The following is a 14,096-nucleotide window of genomic DNA, read 5'->3' as shown; positions in this document are numbered from 1 at the left end:
GTCTAGTACTTGTTAAAAATGGATTTCAGAATGTTCATTTCATTAACCTTTGGGCAAAAATAGATAAAATTCAATAGATTTTTACACATATTATTTTATGTTGACTAGTCAAGTAACAAAAATTACATTTAGCAAGCTGTTTTTTACTTACAGAAATTGTCCACCTTGGGAGAAACCAATTGCGTTGTATCCTCCAGCCAGTTTTTTATCAGCAGCCAGCTGTGAACAAACCATGGCAACCTGGTCGTTCACGTTCTTGAAGAACCCATTAAGTGTGTCCTGAAATGCAACAAACGTTTGTTTGTACCAATTTGCGTCTGATTGTATGTATGTGTTAATATCAGATACATATATTAACATCACAAATATTTCAGTTTTTCATAATGTATAAAAGGGTATTAAAATAGTAAATGACTAATAACAGATTATTAATGTACATGTATTTGTAAAAGAATTACTTCTTCAATACTTGACCCGATTTCAAGTGACAGGACGTACACATCTTTGATGTGTTTTTCAATCAGTTTCTTTATTGACCCCATACTAAGAGGGTTGCAGCAACTGTCTCCTGAAAGCAAAAAAAAACAAACAAGATATGTGTTTGTCTGAAACACTATATCAGGGCTCTCTCTTGCCGCCAGGGGAAGCCACCCACAGCAGTCATGAGGGGGAATTTTTGCGTTGATTACCTTTTATGAGGGATTTTTTTACTTAGTCTCTCATTACTTCATTTTTTTTGTACATGTTTGCACTATAATATTTTAATGTGATTTACATAGATATACATTTTATCAAACGTTAGTAGCACGATACCAGCTGGCAACATAGGTATAAAATCTAAAAAAATATATAAATTCTTTTTAAGCTAAAATAGGGGAAAAAAGTATACTTTTTTCATGAGGGAAGCCGCCGATATTCCGCGGTAAAAAGTGCAAAACGAGGGCCCTGTATGTCCCCTTCTGCGCCACTTTGAAGCTATATATTTGACCTTTGACCTTGAAGGATGACCTTGACCTTTCACCACTCAAAATATGCAGCTCCATGAGATACACATGCATGCCAAATATGAAGTTACTATCTTCAATATAGCAAAAGTTATGGCAAAATGTTAAAGTTTGGGCAAACACACAAACCAACCAACAGACAGGACAAAAACAATATGTCCCCCACTATAGTGGTGGGGGACATAAAAATGAAAATGCATGAAAAAAAAAGGATTCAGTAATATAAAGGATATCCACAGGAACAAATCTATGAATTTTATATTGAACCCTTAGCAGTCGCTTTCGAAAAAAAAATTCACCCATAAAAGCACATCTGCCACACCTCTATAAAGCCATTTTCTCTCAAAAATGTTATATTTATTGAAGAATAAAGTGAGGGTCACATAAGAATAATTTGTGTGAACTATTGAATTATTTTGAAATCAAATGATTAGTTTCTTTGGTATTCAAAATTTCAAACTAAGTCATGAACTTCATGTCAAGTCCATTGTTAATACTGCTTGTAAATATTAAACAAGTTAAAACTTACACATTTTGAACTTTTGTTACATATGACACAAGTCTCATTATTTTGAATATTTGTGATAAATAATTTAAATTTGCAAGATGAAATATTTAGATACAGTCTGGAAAAGCTGTTTTATTGATGAACTTAACCTTTTGTCTTTAACTCTTTCAGAGCTGGAACTGAATTTTGAAGGCATTTGCAAACAGTTTGGATCCAGATGAGACGCCACAGAATGTGGTGTCTCATCAGGATCAAAACTGTTTGCTATTCTGATAGTATTCTTTGAAAAAAATCGAAGAAAATGCTAATTTTAGAAATTTGGCAGACAACATTATAGCAGTCTGCCAGACGACAAATTTCCCAGCATGCAAAGGGTTAAGTTTGAGAATTAGTGTAGCCTTGCAAGAACCATCATAGAGCCTCTAGTGGATTCACAGTTTTAATTGGATAACAGTGAAGTTGTGTTATAACATAAGTTTCAGGCTTCAAAAATGCTGCCTGGAACTAAATAACTTTAAAAACAAGGGCTGTTTGTAAAACATGCATGCCCCCCTATATGGGCTATAAGTTGTAGTAGCAGCCATTGTGTGAATACGTTTTTTGTCAGTGAATACGTTTAGTAGTAGTAGTAGTAGAGCAGTAGTAGAAGTAGTAGTAGTAGTAGTAGTAGTAGTAGTAGTAGTAGTAGTAGTAGTAGTAGTAGTAGTAGTAGTAGTAGTAGTAGTAGTAGTAGTAGTAGTAGTAGTAGTAGTAGTAGTAGTAGTAGTAGTAGTAGTAGTAGTAGTAGTAGTAGTAGAAGTAGTAGTAGTAGTAGTAGTAGTAGTAGTAGTAGTAGCAGCAGCAGCAGCAGCAGCAGCAGTAGTAGCAGTAGTAGTAGTAGTAGAAGTAGTAGTAGTAGTAGTAGTAGTAGTAGTATGCATTACAAAAATGCAGTTAGCCTTACATTTGGTAAAATTTAAATATATTACATGGGAGGCAAATCTGTAACAATAAATTTAAACTTATTGCATTTGTTTCCCCTGTAGTGTATTACCTCCCCTGTCCTGCTTATATTTATATTAATCAACAAAATTAAACATAAACACAATATTTAATACACAAAATATACAAAAAATCTCATATTCTGATAATATTTTTACTGATCCACTGTATTTTACTAAAAGGATGATGTTTCATTGGACTGATAATTATAGATTTAGGAATTACAGACCAGTTGCTTCAGTAATATTGTTCAGAGTGTGCCCTGTTGGCCGCGTATGCATTCTAAAATTATCATTCAAAAAACCATTTTACTATTTCGAGTCACCGTGACCTTGACCTTTGACCTAGTGACCTCAAAATCAATAGGGGTCATCTGCTAGTCATGATCAATGTACCTATGAAGTTTCATGATCCTAGGCACAAGCGTTCTTGAGTTATCGTCTGACAACCACCTGGTGGACGGACAGACCGACAGACCGACCGACAGACCGACAGACAGACCGACATGAGCAAAGCAATATACCCCCTCTTCTTCGAAGGGGGGCATAAAAATTAGTGGTAGCTTCAGAATGTACTGAAGGCCATCATCCATTGGCCTGCAGGTGAGTGAAGCAATGTTTTAGGGCTTCATTGAGACTGAAGAAGTTCAAGGCTCTGTTGAGTATTAGCTTAAGAAGGACCTAGGGTCAAGTAAGCTCAGGACAGCCTCATGGAGGTCCATTATACGAAGACATCCTCAATTCAAAGTCTCACTGAAGCATAAGTGGGTGGCACTGAAACGCGGAGCAACATTGAGACATTGGATAGCTTCAATGACGCACAGGTCAGTTTTGCTGAAGCCCCATTGAAGCACAAGTCCCTTGTAAATCAAATTGTATATATTTACACTTTTTACATGTAAAGCAACTCAATAAGTTGTAGTTAATATCTGTAAGTCACAACGCCAAAGGAAACCAAATTATTTAAATTAATGTTTAAGTTGTTGACATGATTTGCTTTCCGTTTGTGAGTGGCTCATTCGTATTGAGGCCATGCACATAGCGCTAGGTGGATGCCTCAGAAAGCCTGCTTCATGCTCCACTTCAGGGTTTTTTTCTCAGCATTTTGGGAAGATAGCCCATAAGCCCATGGCTTTGAAATTGGGAATTTTATCGGCATTTTCAAGAAATTGGGAAAATCAATTGGGAATTAAAACTACATGAAAGAGTTCAACATCTTTAATCACAAACTCCACAAACACCATGATGATCAACAGTTTTCCACATAATAAGCTCACACAAAGTCTCAAGTCCAAAACTTATTTTTCTTGTTTCAACATGCTGAATTTCAGTCAGCACTTTGCTTTCGGAAATAAACAATGACAATGCAAAAGAGTCACCTGTTATTAAATTACTATCATTGACAATGGAAGGAGAGTCAATGGAAGGACTTGTACTTGTTGACGATGTTTGTTTAAAAAAAACAACAGTTTTTGTTTGGACACATTTTTGCTTAGGAATCTTTTTCAAGTAATATTTCAAAATGTGTGACATATTTGTTTTCTATTCAGCAGAATCACAAAACAATTAAATTAAATCACAAATATAATAAGCGCCTGAACAACACAGAGAATATCAGGCACACAAATAATGCTGACGTTATCCAAAAAGCCATTGTCATAAGCTTTTTTTCCAATTGGGAATTTTTTAGCAAATTTTGGTAAAAAAGTATACTTTTTGTGATTGGGTATATAGCCAAATTTCGGCTATAAAATGGGACCAAAATAATCTCTGCACTAAGTGACAAGTTTTTATGTAAAGCTTTTAGATGTTTTTAAACACAAAAATGCTCTAACATATATAACTCATGTTATCTTTCCCAGGTATCTTACTGCTATCTTAGCATCACATCAACTTGTACAATAAATTTTATAAAAACACACTTCTGTGGCACATGATCATCAATCAATTCTGAGTGCATGCCATTTAGCAAGTTGAATTCACTCTTTATTTTCAATAATTATAAACAAGAGGTCCTGAAAGGCCCAAAGTCGCTCACCTGAGATAACAAGATATTATTGGGACAAATCTTCTGACAAAGTTTCATGAAGATTGGAAAATAAATGTGGCCTCTAGAGTGTAAACAAGGTTTTACTTTAGCCATATAAGGAAAAATGCCCCTTCCCCTGGCAGCCATGTTATTCAACCAACCGGCATCATTTATTAACTCTTCCATGACATTATTGGGATGAATCTTCTGACCAAGTTTCATGAAGATCTGACAGTAAATGTGGCCTCTAGAGTGTTAACAAATAAGATTTTACTATAGCCATATAAGGAAAAATGCCCCGCCCCGTGGTGGCCATGTTTTTCAACCAACCGGCATCATTTTTGAACTCGTCCAAGATATTATTGGGATAAATCTTCTGACCGAGTTTCATGAAGATCGGACTATAAATGTGGCCTCTAGAGTATTTACAAGATTTTACTATAGCCATATTTTTCAAGCAAACATAATTATTTTTGAACTCATCCAATACATCATTGAGACCAATCTTTTGACCAAATTTCATGAAGATTGGACAATAAATGTGGCCTCTAGAGTGTAAACAAGGTTTTCATAAAGCCATATATAGCCATAAGGCATATAAGGAAAAATGCCCCGCCCCTGGTGGCCATGTTTTTAAAGCAACCAAAACCATTTTTGAACTCATCCAAGATATCATTGGGAAAAATCTTCTGACCAAGTTTCATGAAGATCGGAAAATAAATGTGACCTCTAGAGTGTTAACAAGGTTTTACTATAGCCATATAAGGAAAAATGCCCCGCCCCCTGGTGGCCATGTTTTTCGACCAACCAGCATCATTTTCGAACTCGTTAAAGATATTATTTAGATGAACCTTCTGACCAAGTTTCATGAAGATCAGACAATAAATGTGGCCTCTAGAGCTGTTAACAAGATTTTACTATGGTCATATAAGGAAAAATGCCCCGACCCTTGGCAGCCATGTTTTTCAAGCGAATGTACCCATTTTCGAACTCATCCAAGATATTATTGAGACCAACCTTCTGACTAAATTTCATGAAGATTGGAAAATAAATGTGGCCTCTAGAGAGTTAACAAGGCAAGTGTTGATGCCGCACGACGGACAATGGACGACGGACAAAAGCCGATCACAAAAGCTCAGTGCTTTCCACAGGATTTTTGTCAGGCGCCCCGGGGCTGATAGGGGTGGTTCGGGAGGGGTGTCCCCTCCTGATGTTAATTTTTTTAAAGTTAACGTGTCAATTCATGTTCTGTGGTGCGTTATAACTCAAAGAAAAACAGCGTCGAAAGACGTCATTTGGTGCGCTATGACTAATCAAGAAAATCCCCCCGTCATTTAAAAATATATATTATTTGTTATATTGTTTAATTGTTTTAAAACTTTTCCGCACATATAGTAAAAATCCCGACTCGATCGATTCCCCAATACATCCGTTTCGGTCGACAGACAACTCGCCCCATTGCCAACTCGCCCCTTGTCAACTCTCCCCAAAAATAGGACAAGTTGCCCCAAATTTATTGGACAACTCGCCCCAACCGTAAAACAACTCGCCCCAACCGAAAAACAACTCGCCCCAACCGAAAAACAACTCGCCCCAAATGTATTAAAAACACGCCATGAATTATTTTGTCATATAAATAATACAGCTTATTGAAGATTTGTATTTGATAACAATATTTAGTATAAAACGAAAGTCGATTTTACGGTGTTCCCGGTAATTTTACATCTTTGGACTTATTCTTCAAATAGACCCAAAATAGACAAGTCGCCCCAAATTTATTGGACATCTTGCCCAAACCGAAATTCAACTCGCCCCAAATGTATTAACAACTCGCTATTAATTATTTTGTTATATAAATAATACATTTTATTGAAGATATTTATAACATAACAATATTTAGTAGAAACGAAAGACGATTTTACGGTGTTCCCGGTAATAATACATCTTTGGACTTATTGTTCACAAACCAAACGACCAATATGGGAAAAAAAGAAAAAATCAAAATTCATATTCATAATTTATAACATCATTTACAGCAAATATATAAATCATTGTTTGAATCGCACCTATCAACGCTGACCTCTCAACCTCAATTAAGTTTTCGCGCCTAGTAAGTGATGATTATCTTAATTGTCTACAGATTATAGCATATGAAACCAAACTGATACAAATATTCTTGTCAGGGCAGTTATATTTGTGCCTTATAAACATTAGTAGTAAAGTGAGTCGTACACGAGTTCCGAATAACAATGATAACAATTTCATGTCAAATAATTATATATGTTAAAAGTCGTTGTCATTAGGTATTTTCTGACATAAATTTGCAATGTTGTTTCTACTTATATACTATCCATTTATCTATATTTTTCGTACTTTAACGCATAAGCGTTCCTGAATCAAATTTAAAATCCAAGTATAAATATTTACTTTCATAATTGTTTTTATGCGTAATTCATATATACATCAGTAATATGCAACAGTATCGGTTGAAATCCGATATCTAAGCATTTTAGAACTGCCTTTACTAGTCCTATCCGAGCAGTAGCTGTGTAACTTTTATGACATTACACACGTTTATTGTCCGCTACATCACTGAGATGGTTGGTAATCGATAATCTTTGATAAGGAAGGCATATTACAATAAAAATGGGAGTAATAAAAGATGTGTTCTGTTCTGATAAATTCATAACAGTGATTTTTCAGGAACTTGATAGCAAGCTTACAAATTATTTTATGGTTTGCCATTTCTTTTCATGTACTTGCTTAGGATGCTTGAATATTTATGACAGATCAATAAAATAATGGATTTTTTTCTATCATTCCCCGTGTGCAGTTAATGCATACTCTTACTTACCTCGTATTTTTAGTAGTTGCCAAGTTAACGGACTCACTTAAGCATATTACAGCTCAGCGTATTGCCAAACAATACGTCTCATTAATAAATATGTGAACAGACCATGAAAGCATGCCGGTAAATTAATGTTTTACAATTCACACGTTTTCAAAACAGGACTGAAAAAAAGACATTCCTTTATTCTTTAATCACACCAAACAAGGATACAATATTTCTCATAAATAAACTCGTGAAAAGACAATAAACGCATGCCGGCAATATTACTGTTTGACAATTCACACGTTTTCAAACAGGGCTGTCACAAAGGAATTACTTTATGGATAATAATAATCAAACGCACGTATATAACAGCTAATAACAACTTATAATTATAGGCAATCAAATAAGTTTATATGTAAACAATTAAATCGTTATACAGTTTTTCTATATTAAATACAAAACGAAAAATAAAAAAAGGAACCAAGTATAATGTTCGCATACTTGATAATTACATCAAACACAAATACACAAACAACAAGCATATAGCTTACTTAACACATATTTCATTTACAAAATAATTGTATTTAATAATAGTCAAAAGTAACAGAAACAACATTAAACCTGTATTAAATATATTGAAATATATTCAAAATACTGATCAAATACACATTTATGACAATACATGCCTCGCAAACTATACGAAAATAAATTGGGGCGAGTAGTTTTTCAGTTGGGGCGAGTTGTCCAATAAATTTGGGGCGACTTGTCTTATTTTTGGGGCGACTTGACCTGGGGCCAGTTGGCAATGGGGCGAGTTGTCTGGAAACCTGTATCACCATCTGTTTCAACCCGACTCTATTACTGTATACTTACTACTTTTCAAGTTTCTAGTTATTACCCGATAATCCCGTTTGTTCCGTTTTTATAAATCACTTTCTGGTAAATATTTACGATAAAAGCTCCCAATTATTTCTTTAACACAAGCCTTGCCATTTTTCTATAGTATCAAATAAATTTCAGAAAGTGATATGTATGAAATATATTTAGCGCCCTGTACTGACATTGCAATTAATAAAGAAGAAATTTGCAGAAATTATATAAGAAGTCTTCAAGTTTACCCATTCCATGCCAAATGACAACTGGCACAGGTTCATTTGACGCTTTTGCCATTAAACCTGCCAACAGGGAAAATAAAAACCATTTTACAGCGATCGCCATTTTGGTAAGTCATATGACAAAGGGATCATTGATTAAAAATAGTATTAGTGTTTTAGTTAATATTTTTTCCCAAAATGACACGATTTTTATTCATATAAATAAGTTCAAAGCATATATAGATCATATAATGATAAAGCATCTGTATTTTTATGATGTTATTGGGTATTTTGCTTTGCTACTCCCTTTGTCACATGACCAACACGTGATATCAATACAAGACGACTCAGTTTGCAAAATGCTTGGAATGTAACCTTGTTTATGTTTTATCAGTGAAGTTAAACTGAACACTAGAAAATATATTCGAGAATTCTAACGAGATAAAAGATGGCTTTACGTCTTATACGACCGGGATTTAGCCTGATTCAACTGATAAACCGTGAAGGACAATTAAAGTCATTCACCTGCTTAGAACATGTTAGAGTGTCACACCAATTTCCGAAGGGAGAAGTGGAACCAAGCAAGTACAAAGCTGTCTACAGAGACTTCCATGGGGGAATCGACGGGCCATCCACCGCCAGAGACTTTGTGTATGCTCTTAACAAACAGGAAAGGGATCTTCTGCATACAGAGTTAATGAAACTTAATGTAGATATGAAAGATGTACCAGGTAAACCGTAAAACAACAGTTGTATGTTTTTTTTGTTAGCTAACTGGAGCTCATTTAATAATTTGGTGAGCAAAAAGTCCTCATATCAAGCTTTTCAGGTCAATATATGTCCTGTTTAGTGTGTTGAGCACAATTAACATCCAATAAGGATGAAATTTGATCAGAATCTTGACAAAGTCAAGGCCATGTTCAAACCTGGGAGGCGTGTCTCCTAGATTGGGCAACAAGGCAAATATAAGAGAAACCTTGAATTTTGATACAAGGGACAAAATTGTCACAAAACCAGGTTTTCAATGTGAAACAAGTATGATAAAGGGAGACAACTCAAACTGAACTGATTGTTTATAATTAACCCCCTTTGTTTCAAAATAAATCAATTTTTGTCGTGGCGAACTTGACCTTGGAGATATTGACGTAATTCTTTTGTGCGACACACCGTCCCATGATGGTGAACAAATGTGCCAAATGATTTTAAAATCTCACAATGAATGACATAGTTATAGCCCTGACAAGCTCATTTATGGCCATTTTTGACCTTTGAACTCAAAGTGTGACCTTGACCTTGGAGATATCAACATAATTCGTTCGCGCGACACACCTTCTAATGATAGTGAACAAATATGCCAAATGATTTTAAAATCTCACAATGAATGACATAGTTATCGCCCGGACAAGCTCATTTATGGCCATTTTTGACCTTTGAACTCAAAGTGTGACCTTGACCTTGGAGACATCAACGAATCCTTTTGCGCAACACACCGTCTAATGATGGTGAACAAATGTGCCAAATGATTTAAAAATTATTTTAAATCTCACTATGAACGACAAAGTTATGGCCCGGACAAGCTTGTTCCGCCCGAATTCGCCAATCTAATAACCAGTTTTTTCCTTCGGAAAACCGGGTTAAAAAACTGTTTAGAATTTATATCTTTACAATATCTAGCAGACCTTTTTCATTCTACAGCTCTTACTAGTCTGTTTGTCCGACCCTGTCCCAAACCAAAAGATGCATTTTTCTAAATATAGAGCAAAGAATTTTTAATTTGAATCAGGCTTGCGTCCAAAAACCTTGTTATCACACTAGCCACCACACTTCTGAGTTTAATAATGTGGTAAAAACTTGGTCACAATGTTTCTCATAATAAAGATACAAACTAGACTTAATTTAATTCTTGGCCACATGGGTCCAATAAATAGGTCATAATGTCATAATTCAATGTAATTACTCTATAAGCCAAATTAACAACTCAATCTAGATGGAAAATTGTCAGAATTTCTATCATGACAATATCAAGGCCTTGTTTGAATCTGGGTCAAGTGAGGTCAAAAACAAGGTCACCACTCACCAGGTCAAGTTTACTTCAATTAGTGCACATTAAACCCAAATAAGTGCTTCAGGGTCCTGTTTGTGTTTGTAAGTGGGATGTTACAATAGTTTATCTGTAAGTGTTACTGGGAAGACATATAATAAATCAGGTTACCAGCGATTTTGTTCGGCCCAATGGGGAAAAGTACCTGTTCCAGCCCAATCTGCCCAATTTGGCAGGCTTTATTCATCGTTAAGTAAACTGAGGAGGAAAAGTTTACCTGTACCTGTCTTGTATTATATATATTTGACAACTGCATGGAAACTAGGAAGATAGTCTTAGTCTTACTCTACAGTGTGAGCCTATTGGGTGACTAGTTCATACTTACGCATTATCCCATAGTCCAGTATGTGAACCTCCATGACATGTTAAGGTCTTTTTGCTAATACATTTGTAGATTGAACAAATTAAAACAAAGTACCACATGTTGTATTTTCATACCGTCTTTATCCTATTAAACGCGCCCGGGCGCTATGCAAATCACAAAGAGGGCGCGTTTATTTCACCCTCCTTTAGGTATAATACATGAGCCAACACCTAAAATGTATTAACCGGTATTTGCGAAAAGTTCCGAGTTCATTGAGCAATCGTAAACATATCACAAATAATTTTATAAGAATACTACACCCTATTATCATACGGAATGAAAGGGCTGTTGCAGAGATGACCTTAGTGAGAACTGTAACATTATGTGTGGCCGAGATATGAACAGTGTTAATTAGTGAAAGTTTATGGTTACGGTAGCTTCGTCCCAGTGTACCACATATTGAACAACCGTAGATCCGTATTTTAAATAAACGGTGTCAAAAAAAACGTTACATGAATTTGACATTTAAAATTGAAAACACCGATACAATAATAAAATCGCCTGCATGTAGGAGTTTAATTTTTACATTGGTCTGTTCCAAATACATGTTTATATGTTATTATTATTAAAGTTTTATATCTATAAGGTTCTTGCCAATTACCTTGTTGATAAAAAAATTTCCGTCAATAAAATGCAATTACTTTACCCCTTAGCAGCCGAGAAATGGGGGCGCTATTATTTTGATCACTCCTTCATTTTAATTTAGGATAGGGGCGCGTTTATTAGGGCGGGAGCATTTATTAGGATAGAGACGGTAGCTAAATTCTCAGGAATCTGCCAGTTATTCAAATGCAAAAAGTACCTTAATATTGGCACTCTGTCTGGGCCTAGTGTCCCTTACTTGATATCAGGTTTGCAGATTTCATAAGAGATCTAAAAGGTCGGACTTAAAAGAATCTCTTCATATAAGTGTCACTGGAAGTCATATCCGCTTGCATTTTTTTTTGTAACAAGCATTGTCATTGTCTGTCTTTTCCTAATCTTCTGCTCAAAATTGGTCTTTAAAATATTTGGGTAATTTTTTTGCTGATTTTTTGCAAAATAATATGCTTGTTCCAAAGATTGTCAACAAACTGAAGGTAAAAACTGATGTAAAAAAGTCCACTTAGACCCCTGCCTTTTCACTATCGTTTGTTGTCATTTCTGTTTTATTTTCATCTTTATACAAGTCTGTAACTGATACTTTAGTTTTAGTTTTCCTGTTAACATAGTTCCACAATGCATTCGGATTACTTTTAGAATTTTCAGCTATTTTCTTCTCTCTTTGTTTAACCATTTTCCTTGTCAAATTCCTTATTTGATTTCTTGTGCGCTTATAATCTTCATAAGCGCATAGATCACCATCTTTTACATATCTGTTCCATAGTCTTTGTTTTTGTCTAATTTTAGATTTAAACTTAAATTTAAATTTAAGCTTATCTAAAAATATCCGTGGATAAAACTTTATCTTTTCTGTATGAGTCATATTTTGTTCTATAAAATCATTTAGCTGTAGGTTAAATAAAATATATTCAATTCACTACGCATGCACAATTTGCATTCCTGGGTTTACCACGTGACGATGATGATCAATCTTCTGGTGTTATCTATTGTTAACTGGTAGTTAGACATATCCAGTAAAATTTATTACAGAATACACTGAAAGTATGAAAACTTAAAAACTTTTTCAAGTAATGTTATATACCAGTCGTGATATTTTAATCAATATTAACTATTAATTGTAAAAGAATACGGTATTTTACAACTTTTCTTTTCTTCATCGTCGTGGTTGACAGCCCCTTTAAGTCATGCATATCACCTATGTTCAAACTGTTAAATTATGTAAACTATAGTTAAAATAAATAATTTATTTACAGCTGGCATATAGACATGTGATCTATAGTATATATAGTGGGCTTAACTGTTTTGCTAACATCTTGTGTCAACTTTTCAGGGGCAGGCGCCCAGGGTCGACCCAGCAATGTTCAACTTAAAGCAGGTATTTCAAAGTGCAAATATTTCAGTCCGTAGCTTTAAAACATGTTGGCATAAGTGCAATATCAGTACAGTGTACACAACTTCAAACAGGTATGAACAAGTGCTTTATCAGTATAAAACTTCAAGCAGCTCTGTCAAAAATCAATGATTTTGGTACACAGCTTTAAAACATGTATGTCGAAGTGATCTATCAGTATACAACTTAAAGCAGGTTTGTAAAAGTGCAATATCATGCAGTTTACAGCTAAAAGATGTATTTCAAAGTATTGTATTTTGTATACAATTTATAGCAGGTATGTCAAATTTAGTGCAGTTATTTCAATTAACGGCTTAAAACATGTATTTCAAAGGTGAAATATCAGTATTCAACGTATAAAAGCAGGTATACAATGTGTGATTTTTTCAGTTTACAGCTTAAAACATGTATTTCAAAGTGCTATGTAAGTACGCAAGGGAAATTAGTATATGGGTATAGTCATACTCGTACTACAACTAATACTATTCATGGTCCCATTCATAATATTATTCTTGGACAAAGATTATTTTGTTATGCCCCCCTTCGAAGAAGAGGGGGTATATTGCTTTGCTCATGTCGGTTGGTCGGTTGGTCGGTTGGTCGGTCAGTCGGTCCGTCCACCAGGTGGTTTCCGGATGATAACTCAAGAACGCTTGGGGCTAGGATCATGAAACTTCATAGGTACATTGATCATGACTCGCAGATGACCCCTATTGATTTTGAGGTCACTAGGTCAAAGGTCAAGGTCACAGGTGAAGGTCACAGTTACTGGAAATAGGCATTTTAAGGATTTAGCATGGTTCAAACAAGGGAAACAACTACCGTTTATGCATGTCCTTTTTATTACAGCATTTGCCTCCCTTTAATTCATTTAAAATCTCATTTTTACAGCAGAGATTCCAAATCTGACCTGTAAATGAGCCCCATATTTACTGCCAGTGCTAGGTTACCTTTTCCCATTTGATCATTCTTAAGTATTGGTATTGTAATGCTGCTACTGCTGCTGCTACTTCTTCTTCTACTTCTACTACTACTACTACTACTACTTCTACTACTACTACTACTACTACTACTACTACTACTACTACTACTACTACTACTACTACTTCTACTACTACTACGACTACTACTACTACTACTTCTACTACTACTACTACTACTACTACTACTACTACTACTACTACTACTAC

General features: G+C 35.0%; 2 protein-coding genes across 2 annotated transcripts in view; one reads left to right on the top strand and one right to left on the bottom strand.

Annotated features, from left to right (window-relative positions):
• The window catches only part of LOC127860837 (palmitoyl-protein thioesterase 1-like), a 63,113-nt gene extending 54,483 nt beyond the window's left edge, over positions 1 to 8,630 (bottom strand). The window contains exons 1-3 of the mRNA XM_052399144.1: positions 8,473 to 8,630; positions 459 to 568; positions 152 to 279 (exon numbers count right to left, since the gene is read on the bottom strand). Coding sequence (XP_052255104.1) covers positions 152 to 279; positions 459 to 568; positions 8,473 to 8,572 — 338 coding nt within the window. The 5' untranslated portion in view covers positions 8,573 to 8,630. The remainder of the gene's footprint in view (positions 1 to 151; positions 280 to 458; positions 569 to 8,472) is intronic.
• A 154-nt stretch (positions 8,631 to 8,784) lies between these two features.
• LOC127860831 (transmembrane protein 65-like) overlaps positions 8,785 to 14,096 on the top strand; it is a 29,193-nt gene continuing 23,881 nt past the window's right edge. The window contains exons 1-2 of the mRNA XM_052399137.1: positions 8,785 to 9,179; positions 12,847 to 12,891. Of these exons, the coding sequence (XP_052255097.1) occupies positions 8,897 to 9,179; positions 12,847 to 12,891 (328 nt within the window). The 5' untranslated portion in view covers positions 8,785 to 8,896. The remainder of the gene's footprint in view (positions 9,180 to 12,846; positions 12,892 to 14,096) is intronic.

The sequence above is a fragment of the Dreissena polymorpha genome, chromosome 15, assembly GCF_020536995.1.
Source record: "Dreissena polymorpha isolate Duluth1 chromosome 15, UMN_Dpol_1.0, whole genome shotgun sequence".
Classification (NCBI taxonomy): domain Eukaryota; kingdom Metazoa; phylum Mollusca; class Bivalvia; order Myida; family Dreissenidae; genus Dreissena; species Dreissena polymorpha.
Note: the sequence above shows the minus strand (reverse complement) of the source record. Positions and strands in the feature narration are given on the sequence as shown.